This window comes from Nannobrachium achirus (assembly GCF_963921795.1).
Source record: "Nannobrachium achirus genome assembly, chromosome: 19".
NCBI lineage: Eukaryota > Metazoa > Chordata > Actinopteri > Myctophiformes > Myctophidae > Nannobrachium > Nannobrachium achirus.
The window spans coordinates 43018324-43035857 of record NC_137826.1 but is presented as its reverse complement, the minus strand read 5'-3'; the positions used below and the strand labels follow the sequence as shown (position 1 = coordinate 43035857).

The following is a 17534-nucleotide window of genomic DNA, read 5'->3' as shown; positions in this document are numbered from 1 at the left end:
ACACAGAATCCATATATGGCCAAGAAAGATGGCACGACCTCGCTAACTGGTATAATATCTGTAGTGGTTACTTGGGGGTGATTTCCCTACTCTTCCATTGGGAAGTTTAGACCCTGGTGTCAGGTAGGACTCCCACTGGTTAACAAGTAGTACTGCTTGAAGCTCATAAGTGCAATATGGGGATTCCTTCTTAAAGGGGAAGACCACTCAATTTCAACATTGAACTATGTCATTAACACAATGGAAGCCAAGGTTTCTAAAATTTCTAGCTGTTGCTGCTGCCGTCGTTCACTCACGCTTTAATTTTGAAGAGCCTCGGAAGCTTCGTGCGTGTGCACGTGAGTGTCCACTGACGATTGAGGAAGATAATCCATTTGTTTACAAACGCTCGCGAAACTAAAATCCAAACCGGGGCCGACCATCGCGGTAAAGTGTCGCCGTGAAAACAGGCAGATCTCTGGTTCCCTGGAGTTCTTTGCACCTTATTCATAGATAAAGCTGTCTTTATGTTTCAGCCTAGAATGGAAGTGTATGCAGCCTAGATCCTCCATTTTGTTTCTGTGCGAGCCAAGGTATGACGTATGGACCAGGGTCTTTCACAGGGTACACAGGACGGATGCAGCTGCACGTAACCAAGTTAACCCTTTGTCTCGTTGAGGGACGAGACAAATTAGTTTTGGCACAGCGACCTCCAGTGGCCGTATCTCGTTACTGAACGAGTTTGGCCCCCAAGTTGTTAATATACCTTTAGAGGAGTTGTGTGTAAAAAAAAAAAGAAAAAAGAAATCCCCCCCCTTCAGTGTTGCCTAGAACTGGAGGATTGATTTGGGGTTTGTATTGTAAATCACACCGAGATGACATCACACCGGTGTGATTTACAAACCCCAAAATCAATCCTCCAATTCTAGGCAACACAGAAGGGGGGAACTTTTTTCACACAACTCCTCTCAGGTGTATTAATGACATAGTTCAATGTTGAAAATGGGTGGTTTTCCCCTTTAATTGAGCGTTTATGTTTGGTCTTCATGTGTTCAAATCCCGGGTAGGACATACAGCAACACTTACAGCTTAAATCTATATCCAATCTCAGATTATGCTCTGCCTGTCAAGTGTTTACACTAGCTTGCCTATTTGGACTGCTTACCTGGTTTTGACCCTTGCCTGCCTCACTAAAACGTTCATTGTCCCCCTTTTGCCGTGTCAATAAGCTTACTGTATTTGAAGCAGCTCTGCCTCCAGCTGTCTGCCATAGGGCAAGTTCACAACGCGTCGCATCGTGATCTCACCACTGACAGCTGGTAGATGTGCTACTTTCTAAACTTTTCAAATTATGTTGGAAAAGATAGAGACAGCAGGTTGAAAGTGGTTACGCTTTGCAAGGTCACACACTGGATGTCAGCTGAGGTATCATCTTCTTTGGCACATAATAAATACACCGGTGTTGTTTGTCTTACTTTTTTAAATGAAATAAGAGAATCTTCCTGACAGAGAGAACACAGATCGATAGGTCTACCCGCTGTGTAAATGTTGAACACAGTACACCCAAACACATCAATAAACAGGAGGAGTGAAAATAATAACTCCTCACGTCAATTTCTAGTCATTGTTTATTGATGACTCCATTTACGGTTCTTGTGCGGGAGGGAGCTACGATAAACATGGACTACATCTGCTGTGCATTACTGCATCCCTCTATATCAGGTCAGTGTATTATAGGCAACCCTTTTCATTTCAAGGATGCAGTTTTATATGCAGAGACACACATTGTATATGGGTCTTTATCTCTGGGATCCCAATCTACACTGTAAAGTCTTGATTCATACAGGTCCATTTGGGGTTTGAGAGTGTACAAATGGAACCAAATGGACCCAATGGATCGTCGCCAGCTAAATGATTGACAGTTAGGAACCCAAAAGGACCCTTACGGGAAGTGTCTGTTTGGTTCCATTTGTACACTCTCAGAGTTACATAACTGTAAGGGTACATAACTGTTCGGTTAGACTAACTATCAATCATTTAGCTGCCGATACCCTGCAACCTCCTCGAGGACCCCCGAGGACCCCCTCTAAGTTAAACATCAGAACGTTCCACAGGTCAGAAGAAGCAGAGCGTTAGAAAGATGTGTTTAGAAAGATTTATGTGGAGAAAGGCTGGTGTTTGTACTGCAATAGATCAAAGCTACGTTTTGTATATAAAATGTAATATCTAGGTGTCAACAAGTTCAATCTATGATTAATTGTCTGAAGTTTCAGGTGTCCCTTTTCAGACTTTTCAGAGAGAAATGTTGTTTATTGATCCTGTGCCAAACAAGTAAACTTTAAAATTGAGTCGAAATCCCTGTAACAGTTGCATCACTGTTGTTTTGGGCAATGTGTATTGATTGCGACCGTAGGTCGCTACTTACTGTAGAAACCACCACAAAGTGTAACTCCCTCCGTCTGTCTGTCACACCTCACACGTCACACTCTTGCCCTGCTCATATCTCCGCAACCGTTGCCCCGATCCATGCCAAATTTTGCACACACGTTCCTTACCTGCCAAACTACAACCTCCAAGGACCCCCGGAGCTCCAGGGACCCCCAGGTCCCTGGGGGACCCCCAGATGTAAAAAATGACCAAATGTGCTAAACTGACCAAATGACCACCCCAACGGGGCTGCTCACGGGGAATTCCCGGGGACCACCCACTCCTGGTGCTCCAGAATGGATGCAAAAGTGGTGGCGCCCCCAGTGGAGGACCCCCTACACTGCAGCTCACATAAAATGCCGTAACTCCGGCTAGGAGCGACCGGGACAGCCGGGGCCGGTACCTATTCGTCCGCCTTGCCGGCGCGGAGACCCCACCCCTCATTTCTCACATGGCCCTCTTCTAGCGCCACCATGAGGCCGATTCTTGCAAAACACATTTTTGGACACTGCTCCTACAATTTTTGCCCTAAAATCACGCAAATCGGTACACAGTATGTCTACACTCATCCCATCAACATGAATCTCTCCCATATAGCGCCACCTCCAGGCCGATTTTTAAAAACACATTTTTGGACACTGCTCCTACAGATTTTGCCCTCAAATCACGAAAATCACTACACAGTATGTCTACACTCATGTCAGCAACATGGATCAGGAAGATTTTGGCAAAACACATTTTTGCCCTATTTGTGGAGATAAGTGACCTACGGTCGCTTATCTCCCGATTAGGGAGTCTTACTGGTAATAATTGGCGATTAAAGTAAAGTTTATTTGTAAAGTACCTTTCCAGAGTAGTGTCAGAAAGTGCTTCACAAGAATATATCTAAGAAAAGGCAATAGAACAATAGAAAACAGGACATATTTAACAAATACACAGATAACTATGCAAAGATTTTTAACCACTTATCATACCACATTAACAAGACAAGGTCTAACGATTGCATGGCTTCCCTGTGGATCTCTGATGTCATGTGCATACGATGTCAATCATCTAGTGGGTTGGCTTAAGAAAATTATCGAAACGAAGCGACCCCTCACATCCTACTTGAGGCAGATTTTTTTCTGGGTATTTTTCTCCTGTATAGAAAGTCGATGGGAGCCCAACTTGATATGGATAATTCTATGGGTAAACTTCAAAATAAAGTTTGGTACCCAAGGCTAAAATCCATCGTTAGGTCCTAAAGAAGCCTCAAAAAAAGTTTGGCGCTTTTATCCGCTTCGTTTCGAGTGACTGACTAACGTCAAGGACAGAAAGGTATCTATCTGTCTAGAACGGCCCATACAAGGAGATATTCACGTGTGTTGTGTTTGCACCGCTCACTTCGCACTGGTGTGATTTCTTTAGTCAAGTTTCAGCCCATATCAAACCTCCATAGATTTCAAGAATACTGTCAAATTGAAGTTCTCAAAATAAAAAAAACATTCCAAATATTGAGTGATTTTCTTCCTCAGCCTATATAGTGTATAGGCCTTACAGTGTGCACAATAAATGTGGCTCCGTGCAGGGGTTTGCAAGATTAGCTGAGGGCACACATGCACAATTGGTGGTCTATGGCTCTCCAAAATTGGGATCAGCATCGGACTCAAAACTCTGACATCAGTCGGGCAGTAATAATTATTAAAAGAAAAAGAAAAGTTATTTGAGGTGAAGTTGGAGATCCAGGAGCTTTTGGGATTGCCAGAAAACGCTACATCCTTTGACATTTGTGCCAGAAGCAACAAATACAGTCATTCATCCATGGGAAAGATTTATTAGGGGCCGGGGGGATCTAATCTAGTTTTTAAAAGACGGCACTACTAAAGCTACATCACCATGAGAAATCAGAACCGAGCTTGGATCAAAGGCTGAAGAACATTTCCCAGCAGAGAGGCGGTTTAGGATGTGAGAGCGAGTGTAACCCATTTACAGGGTAGATCGTCCAAATTAAAAGACCAATATCGCACAGAACACATTAATGGTCGGTAAACATCTCCTCAGAACAAAGTGCATCATGGTTGTATGCCGCCGCCAACCAGTTGCACTCAACATCACATATCTGTCCAGACTAATTAATTGTAATGGTGATGTTAAGACATTTAGCAGTGAAACTGCTTGTAGCATCTCCCACATGAAGGTTGTTAAAAACACTAACAAAAATACATTTAGCATAGAGGGCAGTCTCTGGGTTCACGCAGGAAGGAACGATGTGAGCCGGGAGGGACAGTAAATTAGAATGCGATAAAAAGGATTTAATGTCCAACTTTAGTCATCTGTAACTCAGACGAGGAGAACAGCCCACAGCTCATCACCCAGCATGCAAAACAGCCCCTGGGCAACACAGCACGTCCTCCATCCGTCCTTTGTTTCTGGGAGTGCTGCTAGCACACGCATGACTGAACAGGTCATTTTGACCTTTTTTGAGATATAGAAATGGAATTAGATTGCTCCGGAAACACTCAAAAATATTTATTTCATATTTACAAAAACACTTCTCAAATGGTATAAAAAAAAATCGAACCTCTGTTCGAAGTGGAGCTGTGTGTGTGTGTGTGTGTGTGTGTGTGTGTGTGTGTGTGTGTGTGTGTGTGTGTGTGTGTGTGTGTGTGTGTGTGTGTGTGTGTGTGTGTGTGTGTGTGTATTGCAGTTGATGCTCAGGGCAGGCTAGACTCAACAGCACCTCTCTGGTCACCCAGGGTTACTACATACAGGCTACATACAGACCCACCCACCCACATACCCACATACCCACCCACATACCTACACACACGGCCACGTATAGGGAGCTTGTGTTCCACACAGCTCCAAAAACAAGACTTGGCTTGTGTAGAAAGGGCAAAATTCTGAGAGTTTCCTGAGCAAACCCAAACCACCTTCAGCCAGGTTTTGACTCAAATAGATCAGTGATACTCAACTTTTACAATTTCAAGGATCCCAATTTGATATGCATTAGGCCAACATCGTTTATTGCTGGCTCCCTTCCCAGTCTATTGAACATATTTGATTGTTAGATATGATTTGGTTTGTTATGGTCTGTCATTTGGTCAAAAATTCCTTTACTATCTATGTACTTTAGGTATAGACATGTGTTGTCCTGGACAGTCAGCTCTCATTCAAGACACACTTTGCATCAGGCACGACCCGATCCTGTAGGTTCACCCTTCCTCAGCCCCGTCAGCCCAGCTCCTCATCCAGACATCAGTCATATCAAAACTCGACCACTGTAACTCTCTCCACACCGGCCTCCCAGCATGTGCACTTGGGCCTCTCCTAATAATCCAAAATTGGACACGATCTATTGGCCGGTTGAAGACTGTAGATCTAGCAGATCTACAATCTATCTCACAATGTGTCGTGATGCAAATAATTGTGAGCCTGAAGATCTGTTATTTTCAAAATATTTTGAGAATTCTCAAATATTTTGAAAAAAAAATAACTTCTTCCACACTGAAGAAAGGCAATCATCAGGAAGGACAGGTCAAAGGCAGGGCAAGCTGCCTGGGAGAAACCATCCACTTTAATCCAATCAAAACTCCCAGGAAACGATGGGCCAAGTTTAACAATACTCTTCACTTCCAAAGCCTCCTCAGCCTCAAATTCACCTTGCCAAACCAATGCGCCGCCAGCCCCCCCTCCCTTCCCCAAACACACACACAAACACAAACACATCCTCCTAGGGCAGAGGCTCATGCAGGTATCCAAGCAGAGGGCATGTCAAGAACAGTCTGGTCTGGTGATCAAACACCAAACACACCAACAACAGTATACATACATCCTGGACAAACAGCAGTGCAAACAACACAACGACACAGAGGGAGCGTAGGCCCAGACGAGGCGGGGCAGCCACAGGAGCCATCATCATTGCCGACATCAGCAGCACAGCAAGAAACTGCAATCCCCGAATACACTGTGCAAACAAACAGTACAACAGTACATCTGACTCCATCCCACAGGGACGAGAAGCTAATTTTGATCTTTTAAACTCATCTGCCCAAGCGGAGCAGGAGTGTGCTGTTGTGGCAGATGTAAAGTATTTTATTACAATGGAATCACACCCTAGAGAGGGCTTAGTTACTCTAGATAAAATAGACAACGCATTCTAATTGTGTTGTTCCTTTGAGCGCTCTCATAATGCAGATTACCCAGAGACGGACGGTGGTCAGTGATTGCTACCGCCGTGGGCAACACTTCGTTCATCATCACACGTATTCTGTAAAATCTACTTTAGAGATGCCATTTGAGTATGTTAAACTCAACTATCACATCATCTGTAGTGGTTGGAAGTGGCATTTCTACTCAGTTTCTTTCTAATCTTGACCCGATAATAACTGGCAGTGGTATTTTGGTACTTGGCACTTGGCAGTGAATGTGTTAAAAATAAGAAGAAAAAGAAAATCTCCGCCTAGAACAGGGGTGGGCAACTTTGATGATGGAGTGGGCCACTATATTTTCACACTCACTCCAGAGGGCCATAATGTACAGATAGCCAATATTCAAGCTCAATACGCGTCGCAGTGTGACACATTTCGAGCTAGTTGATCTGCTATTTTTAGCTATTTTTGAATTGGAACCCTGAAAAGTAAAACTTTTATTGAATTTCAAATGCATTTATATGTTCTTATGTTAACTTTGTGAACTTAAATACAAATGCATTCAACATAAAAAAGCACTAGTCATTAAGCTACAAATATAGATGAAGTAATTAAAGCGGGCCATGTTTGCATGTTTGGAATTATAACAACTGAAATCTATAATATATCACACTGGGATGGGCATGCCGATATTAACCTGTGGGCCACATTAAGTGAAGGTGGGTGCCGCATGTGGCCCCCGGGCTGCCAGTTGCCCATGTATGGCCTAGAATGACATGCCCATAGGGACACCAGGGTTAATATATGCATGGTTAACCCTCTAAGGCCCACTGTTGTAATATTACAACGTTTGTATTTTATCCAAAAAAAGGTTTAAATCGTTTTAGTTTAGCTCCCCCTACCACCTAAATATCACCATTGGATTCTATTGTTTAGTATTACAATGCCATTGGCCACAATATTTGCATATAAATACCCCCCACAGGGGCTGACATTCACACATATATTTGGGCCTTAGAGGGTTAAACATTATTCTTTGGGGCCTGTTGTGTCTGGGAGTTACTGAGAGCACATGGGCAGTCTCCCAGGGGTATTTAAGACCTGGCATGTCCTGTCCCAATGTGTCCCATGTGTATGAGCTCTCCTCTCTTCTCTTCTCTTCTCTTCTCTTCTCTTTCTCTCTCTCTCCTCTCCTGGCATCATGTTCCTGTTTGGCTTCAGTCATCTTACTAGTTTAGGTTTAGAACATTCAACCACTCATCCATCTGTTGACACACTGGTGGTAATACTGATTGAAACACCTATTAGCTTTAGTATGTTTTTGGTTATTGTATGTTAAAGCTGAAATCTATAACCTTTTTTGTGTCAATGAAATGTTATTTTAATCTATCAGTTTCGACATAATAGATATTTCGATATTGTGGTTATTATATTGTGGTTATTATTCACTTTAAAAACTGCTTCTCCTGTTTTTCCACATAAGATAAGATCATTGCAGGGTGTCAGCACAGACAAATGAGGAACAGGCAATGCAATGAAGGCAGGACATTAAAGCTACCGTTATATTACATACAGTAAATTAAGGAAGAAATGATATGGCTGCTTATATCTAACCTTTACATTTTACCATAATACTTCTACAATACATTATGATACTGTATTTGGCAGCTTGTAAAAATCTACATGTCTCCACTAGGCCTGTTTATGTTACAGCCTATCTTATTATGGTTCAGTTGGTAACATATCGGCACTCCGACACATTGCTATTTCGACCACCTAAACCTAACCTCACCCTAACCTCAGTAAAACTAACGCTGGTGAATGCTAACCTGGTGAAATGCTAACCTGCCGAAGCTGGTGAATTCTAACCTGGTGTTCGGAATGGGGTTTGTGTCGGAATGGAAACCCGTCACCGAACAGTTTACCCTCGAAGCAACTACAGTATATGTTCTGAGCCCTGTGCCTCTTGGAAGAACTACCGTACCACTGACATGAGTGTTATTGTACTTCTCCATTAAAGCTTAACCATGACCATGCGTCACCAGGCACCACCATGGCCTCATTAATTACGGCTTGATCCAGAATTCCACTACAAAGTTCTACTGGACATTATTTTATGCTCTTTGGCTCCATCTACTCTATACTGTGTAATGGACAATGTGCCCTTTGAGTTGTTTTTGACATTTCTTTTCCTCCTCCACGCCGCCGCCTGAGAGCAGGACAACAAGGACATCTTCAACATGATTAATATTCCATTCCTATGACTTTTGTTGCATATGCGGTAATTTGATGATGGTAACAAATGCGTGAACTTTCTTGTGGAACTGAAACGTGGCGGACTCATCGCTATCCGTTGCACGAAATACCGTTGCTGATTCAGCCACAACCGCGCTGAGACAGCTCGTTTTCAACTTTTGTCTGACTCTGAAACAACTGGAAAAGGTCAGAAGGGATGGATGAAAAGCCTGATCCATAACCGAGAGTGCATGGAAGTTATACTCAACTCAACCTGTCAAGGCTTGTTAAAACAGACATTCAGTGCATGGCTCAACTCCAGTGGCTCAACTCCAGACTGAAGCCGAGCAAAGTGTGTGGGCTCATCAAAAGTTAACCGCATGAACCGCTAGTGTCCCTGTTCTGGGGCTTGTACTTGTGAACGTTCTTCGAAAATAGCAGAACTACAAGAACACAAATCATAGCGAACGTGTAGATCTGCTATTTTAGGGTGAACGGTTTAGGTGTGGAGGGAAGAAACTATGGAGAGAGCTATTCATTCTAAACGGGCTTGAACATTAAGGACCGTCCCTAACTGGGCCCTAACTGGGCCCTAACTGGGCTCTAACTGGGTCGGGTATGGTTGGGTTTGGAACAGTAATACAATAATAACAAATATATATTATTTTCGATTTTAAAAATATATATTCAAAGAATAAAGTCACGATTTCTCAAAAATAGCAAATCTACAAGCTGTACAGATCTACACTGTGGCACACAGAGCTTCTATATCTGCTATTTTTCAATAGTTAAATTAAGCCTAAAAAAAAAAAACATACACAGTGCTTAGGGAGCAGAGCTAGATGGAGAGTTGCATATTATGTAGAAAGTCCACCCTCAAACACTGGTGTCAGAAAAAGGTTGAGAACCACTGCTTTACTTGACTATTTCCATTGATACTTGTACGTCTATCCCACTACATCAAAGGCAAATATTGTAGGTCTACTTTTTACTCCACCATGATTATTTGGAATCTTGAGTTAATAGTTACTTTGTAGATTGGGATTATTAGAAAACGTACATTAACCACTTCAGCCTTAGTTACACTTTGGCTATTTGAACATAGCCGATCTACAAGCTACAATGTGTTGCTTTGAGACATGTTGTGAGCTTGTAGATCTGCTATTCTCAAAAGATTTGTATACATTTTATACATAATAATTATGATGACTTGTGAAAGGATACGTTCTGCATAATGAGTACTTTTACTTTTGGTATATTTTGATGCCAATACTTTTTTACTTTTACTCAACTAAATTTGGAATTTGGACATTATAGTATTGCTACTCAGTGGTGGAAAAGGTACTCACATTTTATACTTAAGTAAAAGTGTTGCTACTGCAAAGTAGAAATAGTCCGGAATTCAAAATGTACTTGAGTAAAAGTATGAAAGTGTTGGCATCCAAATGTACTTGAAGTACCAAAAGTAAAAGTACAAAATGTTTGAAAATAGCAGATCTACAAGCTCACAACGTGTCGTGATGCAAAGCATTGTGAGCTTGTACATCGGCTATTTTCAAATAGCCTAGGTATAAAAGCCTATGCTAAAGTGGATAATGTGTATTTTATAATATTATAATTTATATCTGCAAAGTATCCAGTAACTAAAGTTTTCAAATAAATGTAGTGGAGTAAAAGTACAATATTTGGATCTGAGATGTAGTGGAGTAGAAGTAAAAGTATTGGAAATTGGAAATACTCAAGTAAAGTACAAATACCTCAAAATTGTACATAAGTACATTACTTCACCACTTTTCAACCTGTCTTCATATAATAGGTCCTCACTAATGTTCATGATAAAATATCAAAAAGAATTCTACTCAGTCCAAGTCTCCTAGGAGAGCTGTGGGAAGTTCAGAATCCATCGTCTTGTGACATCATTTTCCCAAAAAAAAAAAAAAAAACAATATTTTAGAAAAAGATATTTTTATTTTTATTATTGCGAGAACAATGGCATCCACTTTAAAATTGCAACTTTTCAGGAATAGAAAGTCTGCAGTTTCTATAAGCTGGATTGGCAATCGATGATGTCACAAGACAATGGGTTTCTGACCTGCCCACAGCCCTCCTCTGAGAAAAAAAGAAAAAAAAAAGGAAAAGCTATTTTTGAGTGAGGACCAATTATATGAACATAGGTTGAAAAGTGGTGGAGTGCCCTTTAAGTAAATGTACATAGTTACTTTACACCACTATTGATACTTTTACGGAGTATGTCTGTATTGCAGTATTGATAATCCACCACCACTGGATATTTCCATTTCTCTTAGAGAAGAGCGCAACAAAACAAACAAAACATCGTGTGAGCAGCTGACCTCGACCAGAGGCTGCAGCACTCCTAACCTACCCAGCTCACCAGGGGATTAAAACAAGACTAATAGGAAAGCGTAGTTCAGCCGGACCCTGAACACAGTTGTTGTTTTTTGATCTAATTCTGTTCGGCTGGCAGGGCTTGTTGTATACTGGATGTTGAATCATTCTTTCGAAACTGTCTAGAGCAGGGGTGGGCAATTATTTTTTTCCATGGGGCCACATGAACAACAGAAAATATTGTGGAGGGCTGGGCAAAAAGGCAGTGCTCCCCGCAAGATGTGCTCCCCGCAAACTAAACACACGGCTTTACCTTTGACTTCAGTAAATACGGTAAATACTTAGCAGTCAAATTTTTTTTTAAACTCGGCATTCAGCATCGATTTTTTGCCACTTAAGCCATTTTTGATGCGTAAAGTAAGGCAGGTCGTCTTGACTTGTGATCAGTCTGACCACCTGCTTGTTATTGAGACAACGATCCAATAATATAGAATACTTGTTGAAGGAATCGCATGGGTCTTTTCAACAATTTAACATAATGTATAAATTGACAAAAATCGAGAATTAACATGTGTAACGCCCGGGATTCTAACCCGGGTCTCCCGCGTGAAAGTCCAATATCTTAACCATCCCTTTGGATCAATGTTTAAGATATTGGATATCCCACTTTCAAGCAGGAGAGCTGGGTTCGAATCCCGGGCGTTACACAAGTGCAGTTTTATACTAAGCGCTGTACTGTACAACAGTGTCAACTGTATGAATCGAACAACTCATCAAGATTTATTTGTATGCCTGCAGGGGATAATGATCATTAATTGAGTTTAATTGGGATACAGGTACTGTGCTTCAACAGCGGGCATCAGTCTGCCAGTAACATAACAGACATTCAACTTTTCTAGGCCAGCCCCAGGGTCTGGTTTAGCAAAGGAAAGAAAGGGAATTAAAAAGAAGGAAAGAAAGAAAGAGACAGAATGAAGGAACAAATGGAGGGATGACTCACAGCTCTCTATCTCCAGAGTGCAGTTCTGCTCGTCCAGTGGATATCTCCTCAGGTCCATCATACAGGCAGCTGTGGTGGTGATCCTGAACACAGACAAGCACACACTTTTAGGACTAAAATACAAGTTTAAAGTTAACAACATGAACTGGGAACATTGCCATGCTGGCTTGTGGTGGCCATTTTTGTAAAAATTAAAAGACTCTCTAAATTGGGAGATAAGCGACCGTAAGGTCGCATACACAAACTTTAGAAGGCAATGGTAGCCAATCAGGAGGGAATATGGGAAATGGGACAGATCCATGTTGATGACATGACTTTAGAGATACTGTGTACCGCTTTGTGTGATTTTAGGGCAAAATCTGTAGAAGCATGCAGTGTCCAAAAATGTGTTTGGAAAAAATGGGCCTGTTTGTGGCCCTAAAAGGGACAGATCCATGTTGATGACATAAGTCTAGACATACTGTGTACCGCTTTGCGGTGAAAAACAGGCGAGCATTTAGTGAAAACAGCAGATCTGAAAGCTCATAAGCTGCTGCTTGTATCTGTCATTTTCACTAATTGATGTACAATGAAGTATACGTAGCCTATAGGAGTGAAATGTTACATCAGACTGACATTTTGCTTACACACAGTAAAATGGACCCTTATGAGCCCATTTGTCCACTAATTAGCACTGTGCAGGGGTGCAACTGTGCATCAGTAATTTACCTTCAACCCTCCTGGTCTGCAAGAAACCTCAGCATTGATGTGCGCGCGCGCGTGTGTGTGTGCGTGCGTGCGTGTGCGTAGTGTGGGCCAAAGTCAGATACTTTGCTAAAACACACTGGATTTCATATAGTTAGGCTTGGTTTTAGCTGTCAAATGCAGTGTGACACAACTAATGTACTGTGCATAACAAGCACTCCAACTAAAACCAAAAGGCGTTCACAACAAGTCAACAAGTTGCTCGAGTTGGTCGAGTTGTTCTCCGGTGATGACAGAAACACCAGGCCTACGCTGTAGTTACTCCATAATTGCACAAGTGAATGGTCATAAGCATAAGCATAAGAGCCCCCCGACCTCCACCTCCACCCGCCTCCACACCGCTGACTCAATCATTATCTCAAGCCTGGCAGCCCTGGGCAGATAACTGCACCCTCAAGACAAGGGCACATACCGCATATACTTAATCGCTTCCTGCTTTTTTTTATAGCCTCGTCGGCATTGGCCTCCTTAGCGAGCCGGGGCCCATATCTTGTCATTGCATATAGATAAAGTTAATAGCATGATGGGGAAGATGATAACGCTGCATGGCGAACCTCAGCTGGATCATCATCGTTGGGATGGCAGTTAGACACGTTTAGATAATCGCTGCCCTGTTCCGCAATCACTGTCTGCCGCGACAGACACTTAGGGACCCAGTCACAATTAATGAGATAGCAGCCTTGGAGTGAGTTTAGACACGAGCGCACGCTCCTTCCCTCAAGCTCCTCCGACTGACTGGCTGCCATGTTTTACGAAATCCTTAAACTTTGCGTCGAGTGATGTCGACGGGGCGAGGGAGAGGGATGCAAATCCATGTCTACCAAATCAGAGGAACGTGCCGTATCCGTGAACGTTGATACTAAGCAAACAAGCCTTGTACACGGCTCATGCTACATTCACGTGGAGGCCCGGGAGGGGGGGCCTTTAGGGATTACAGGGCAACAGCTAATCCCTGTCCCAGTTCCAGCATTGTTTGGATAATCCCACTGGTTCTCCGCAGGGCCCTACAGTACCTGAGAGGTATGGCTCAGCTGCACACAGCAGGGGGGAAACTCCCAGGGACAGAGGCACGGGAAATCAGGACTGGAGATATCTGCCAGCCGTGATGATACCACTATTAAATCATGCTCTGATACAGCGTGCACACACACACACACACACACCAGACCATGGACAGGAGAAGTGTTCCAACATAGTGACATTTTGTGGGTGGGGTTTAAAAGAATGGATTATTGGAAGTTGTGTATTGGACAAATGTACTTTCCAGGAGTCGGCTGACTTTACAGTTTCACTTCTAAGCACTGCCTAAGGACTGCCTGTCCTCACTAATATGCGGGATGTGTAATAAACATTAAGAGGTTGGCACTAGTATCCCTTGGCTATAATGCATATTTTATGACTCAGCAACCTATGTCTTGAATTGCTCGTTTGTTGGTTATTTATGATTAAGTCAATTTTGTCTGTGACATTTTGTCGAATAAGATTTATTGGAGAAGCATGATTACAAAATGTTAGGTTATGTGGAGTAGACATTTCACAAAGTGCCTGTGACATTGCGAATGGGTGGACGTTTAATTGTAGTGTTGTCTGTTTGACCAAGTGAGTACGTCACATCCAATTAGGAGCATGAGCTGACCGACTGGTTGCACCATGAGATCTCTTGCCTCTGTCTTAAAGCAATTATGACATGCTGTTTTTACCAAACATAACAGTCTTTGTCCTGGTCCTTAGAATGTGTGTTAAAATTTTAAAACTGAAAACTCCAAACCAGTGAGCCATGGTAGTTGTCTTTCTCTCTGTGTTCTGTTGCATATTGACTTGCAAAGATAATATACCTACTGTATATTCCTGTAGGTGTCGTAGTTCAGAAACGTTCCAGTTAATCGTCACTTCTTTTGGAACGCAACAACCAAAGTGGTAAATGGTAAATGGTAAAAATGAGAATTGGAACGATACAAACAGTGGAAAGTAACAGGTAAATGTTAAATGGTGCATTGGAACGATACAAACAGTGGAAAGTAACAGCAAAGGTGATGCAACCAGAGGCCCAGAGGCCAATGAACTCACTTTTTTTACCTAATTATTCAAAAAACTACAGATACAGAAAAACCACTGAATGTTGAAAGTTATTTTTTTTGTGTGTAATTGAATTGTCAGGAAACATGGGGGGAAAAGCCTACAAAACTGAAGATTATGCTAGTAGTAGCACTGATTATATTATAGAGTTTTTAGTTTTTTTTATATATTCACTGATTTGACAGCACTGATGTCTAAAATCAACAATAAACATTTTTCGCATTTGGACACATAATAAAAAAAACGATCTATCTGAAAACACATGACACTTCACAGTTCCCCGCACCAGTCCTTCACAAACATACAGCACGGCAGAATTAAGTGTCTCTTTTGTCAGTAAAAGGTTTGCATTAGTGACGAGAACTTAAAAGCGGCACAGCGGCTGCATAAACAATTTGGCACGATTGTCCATCATCACTCCTCCATCTGTGACTCACAAAGTTTTGCTGCGCTTGTTGTTTGTTTATGTGTGAAAACCCATGGAATATGTGAAGGTAAAGAGATACAAGCCGTAGTGGGAGGTGTTCTTTGTTATGTTGCTTTTGGGCTCAGAGCTGAAGCTCCTTTCAACTGCCAAAATGACTGGAGGAGGGAGATGAGCGACTGAGGCGCTGTAAACTGCTGGCACAATACTATAAACTATACATAGTCGCAGTATTATGAAGTGAATTTGCGAAGGAACAATCTTTGAGATCTCAAGACACTGCAGAAGAGTTATTTATAAAACAGTAGACGGTACTGTATACTGTATGCATATATGACACATGCAGTCCCATTGAGTGCCTCTACTAGATTATCTTCGTTGACGGGTGGAAACCTTGTATGTCCAAAACCATTCGTTTTGCATTTTTCATTTTAAAAGTGATTTAAACTAGTGAAAACAGCCGATCTACAAGCACACAACGCCTCACGGTGCGAGGCGTTGTGTGCTTGTAGATCTGCTGTTTTCACTTTCATGCAACAGCCTTGTATGATGAAGCAGGGCTTTACTTTGCGAAAGAAGAACATACACATTTGAATCTTGGAGATACAAGTTTTCCAGCCGACAACGACGTTATGGTAACGAGATAAATAGTCTACTCTAAAATAAACATGTTTTCAAAAACACCTAAAGTAAAGGCACCGTGTATGTGGGGATAAAAAGAGGAAGAAATTGTTTGCCTGTCTGTTACGATGCACTACCTTACTTCTGTAGGGATGTTTTTGGCCACAATAAACTGTATATTGCTGTTAATAATTGTATCCAACTTTGGAACTTGAAGTTTGGTCCAAATAAAATAAATAAATAAATAAACGATGGGATTTTCTTTCTGTCAAAGCTTTCAGTGAATCTAAAGAATTGGGAGAAATGCTGAGGTGCGGTAAAAGCCTGCTCCTCTCCCAAACAACTGTGGAGCTCGCCTCAATTCAACACATTTGCAATCATTTCCGCGTTAACACCTGGACCTAGTTATCACAACCCTGCAGTGTTAATTAACAAAATGTCTCAGAATTATCATTTTCTCGTCAAGTTTTCATGGCGGAGGCACTCAAAATGACGAATGGAAATCCTATTATCCCAGGCACGGCCGAAATGGATCTGTCATCTGAAACAGACCCGAGGTGCCCATTAAAAACCCCGGTACCTGAATCTATGAAGTGTGCGGAGAAAAACGATCAATATCAGTCTCTAGATGATTATCTTCATCTCAACTGGATCGCCTGGAGGGGGATTGTATAGACAGCTCCTACAAGAGTTTGACCCTATAAGGGACAACGTCCAGTGAAGTTGACCCCTTTGACCAAGCTATTTTACTTTCTCACTGACAGACCACATCCTGGGGCACACGCTATAGGTCTTGTGGGCTAATAGAGAGGTCAACTCAATTTCTGACCGGGCAATTATGAGCAGACTGGGGTATTGCTTTTTTTAATACTCGCACCAGAACAATACAATACACCTGCGGGAGGTTTTATTTTTTGCCCTGATGTACAGTAATTTGCTTGTTGATGCTGCCACAATGGAAACAAGCCCCTCTGGGCTTTTTGTGTCAAACCTTATCAAACATGTTAATAAAAGCTGCCCACCACCACAGAGTCTGGATTGTTCGAATCCACCGCGGGCAGGGGTGTTGCACCAAATTCTGGGCCCCATGGGTACAAGGATTCATTCACATATTGTGCTTTAAATATTGAAAAATAGCAGATATACAAGCTCACAGCGCGGCACCGAGTGCCGCGCTGCAAGCTTGTAGATCTCCTATTTTTGAAACAAATCTTGAACATTTGTGAAATATGTGAATATTTCAAATCCTTCTAAGGTTTTTTGAAAAACCTATGTTTCTATGTCAGTGGTGCTCAAACGTTTTCGTGTGAAGGACCCCCAACATGATATGTATTTGGCCACAGACCTCCATGTCAAAATATTTAGTTCCAGGGACCGCCCAGAAGCAAAATTTGAGTTACAAATGTTTGCTTAAAAAATACATATATTCAAAGATTTGCACACATTTTCACGACTTTTCATTGTATATCTGCTATTTTTCAATAGTTAAAGTATAATATAATTAAGGCCCGTCAACCTTGGGCCCTAGTAACTCAGTCCCAAAAGATGTATC

The 17534-nt window shown here is 42.0% G+C and overlaps 1 protein-coding gene across 2 annotated transcripts in view; it reads right to left on the bottom strand.

Annotated features, from left to right (window-relative positions):
* The window catches only part of gabrb2b (gamma-aminobutyric acid type A receptor subunit beta2b), a gene marked incomplete at its 3' end in the record, with an annotated part of 124377 nt that overhangs the window by 33295 nt on the left and 73548 nt on the right, over positions 1-17534 (bottom strand). For both annotated transcript variants that reach the window (XM_080748389.1, XM_080748390.1), the window contains exon 4: positions 12118-12200. In XM_080748389.1, coding sequence (XP_080604515.1) covers positions 12118-12200 — 83 coding nt within the window. The remainder of the gene's footprint in view (positions 1-12117; positions 12201-17534) is intronic.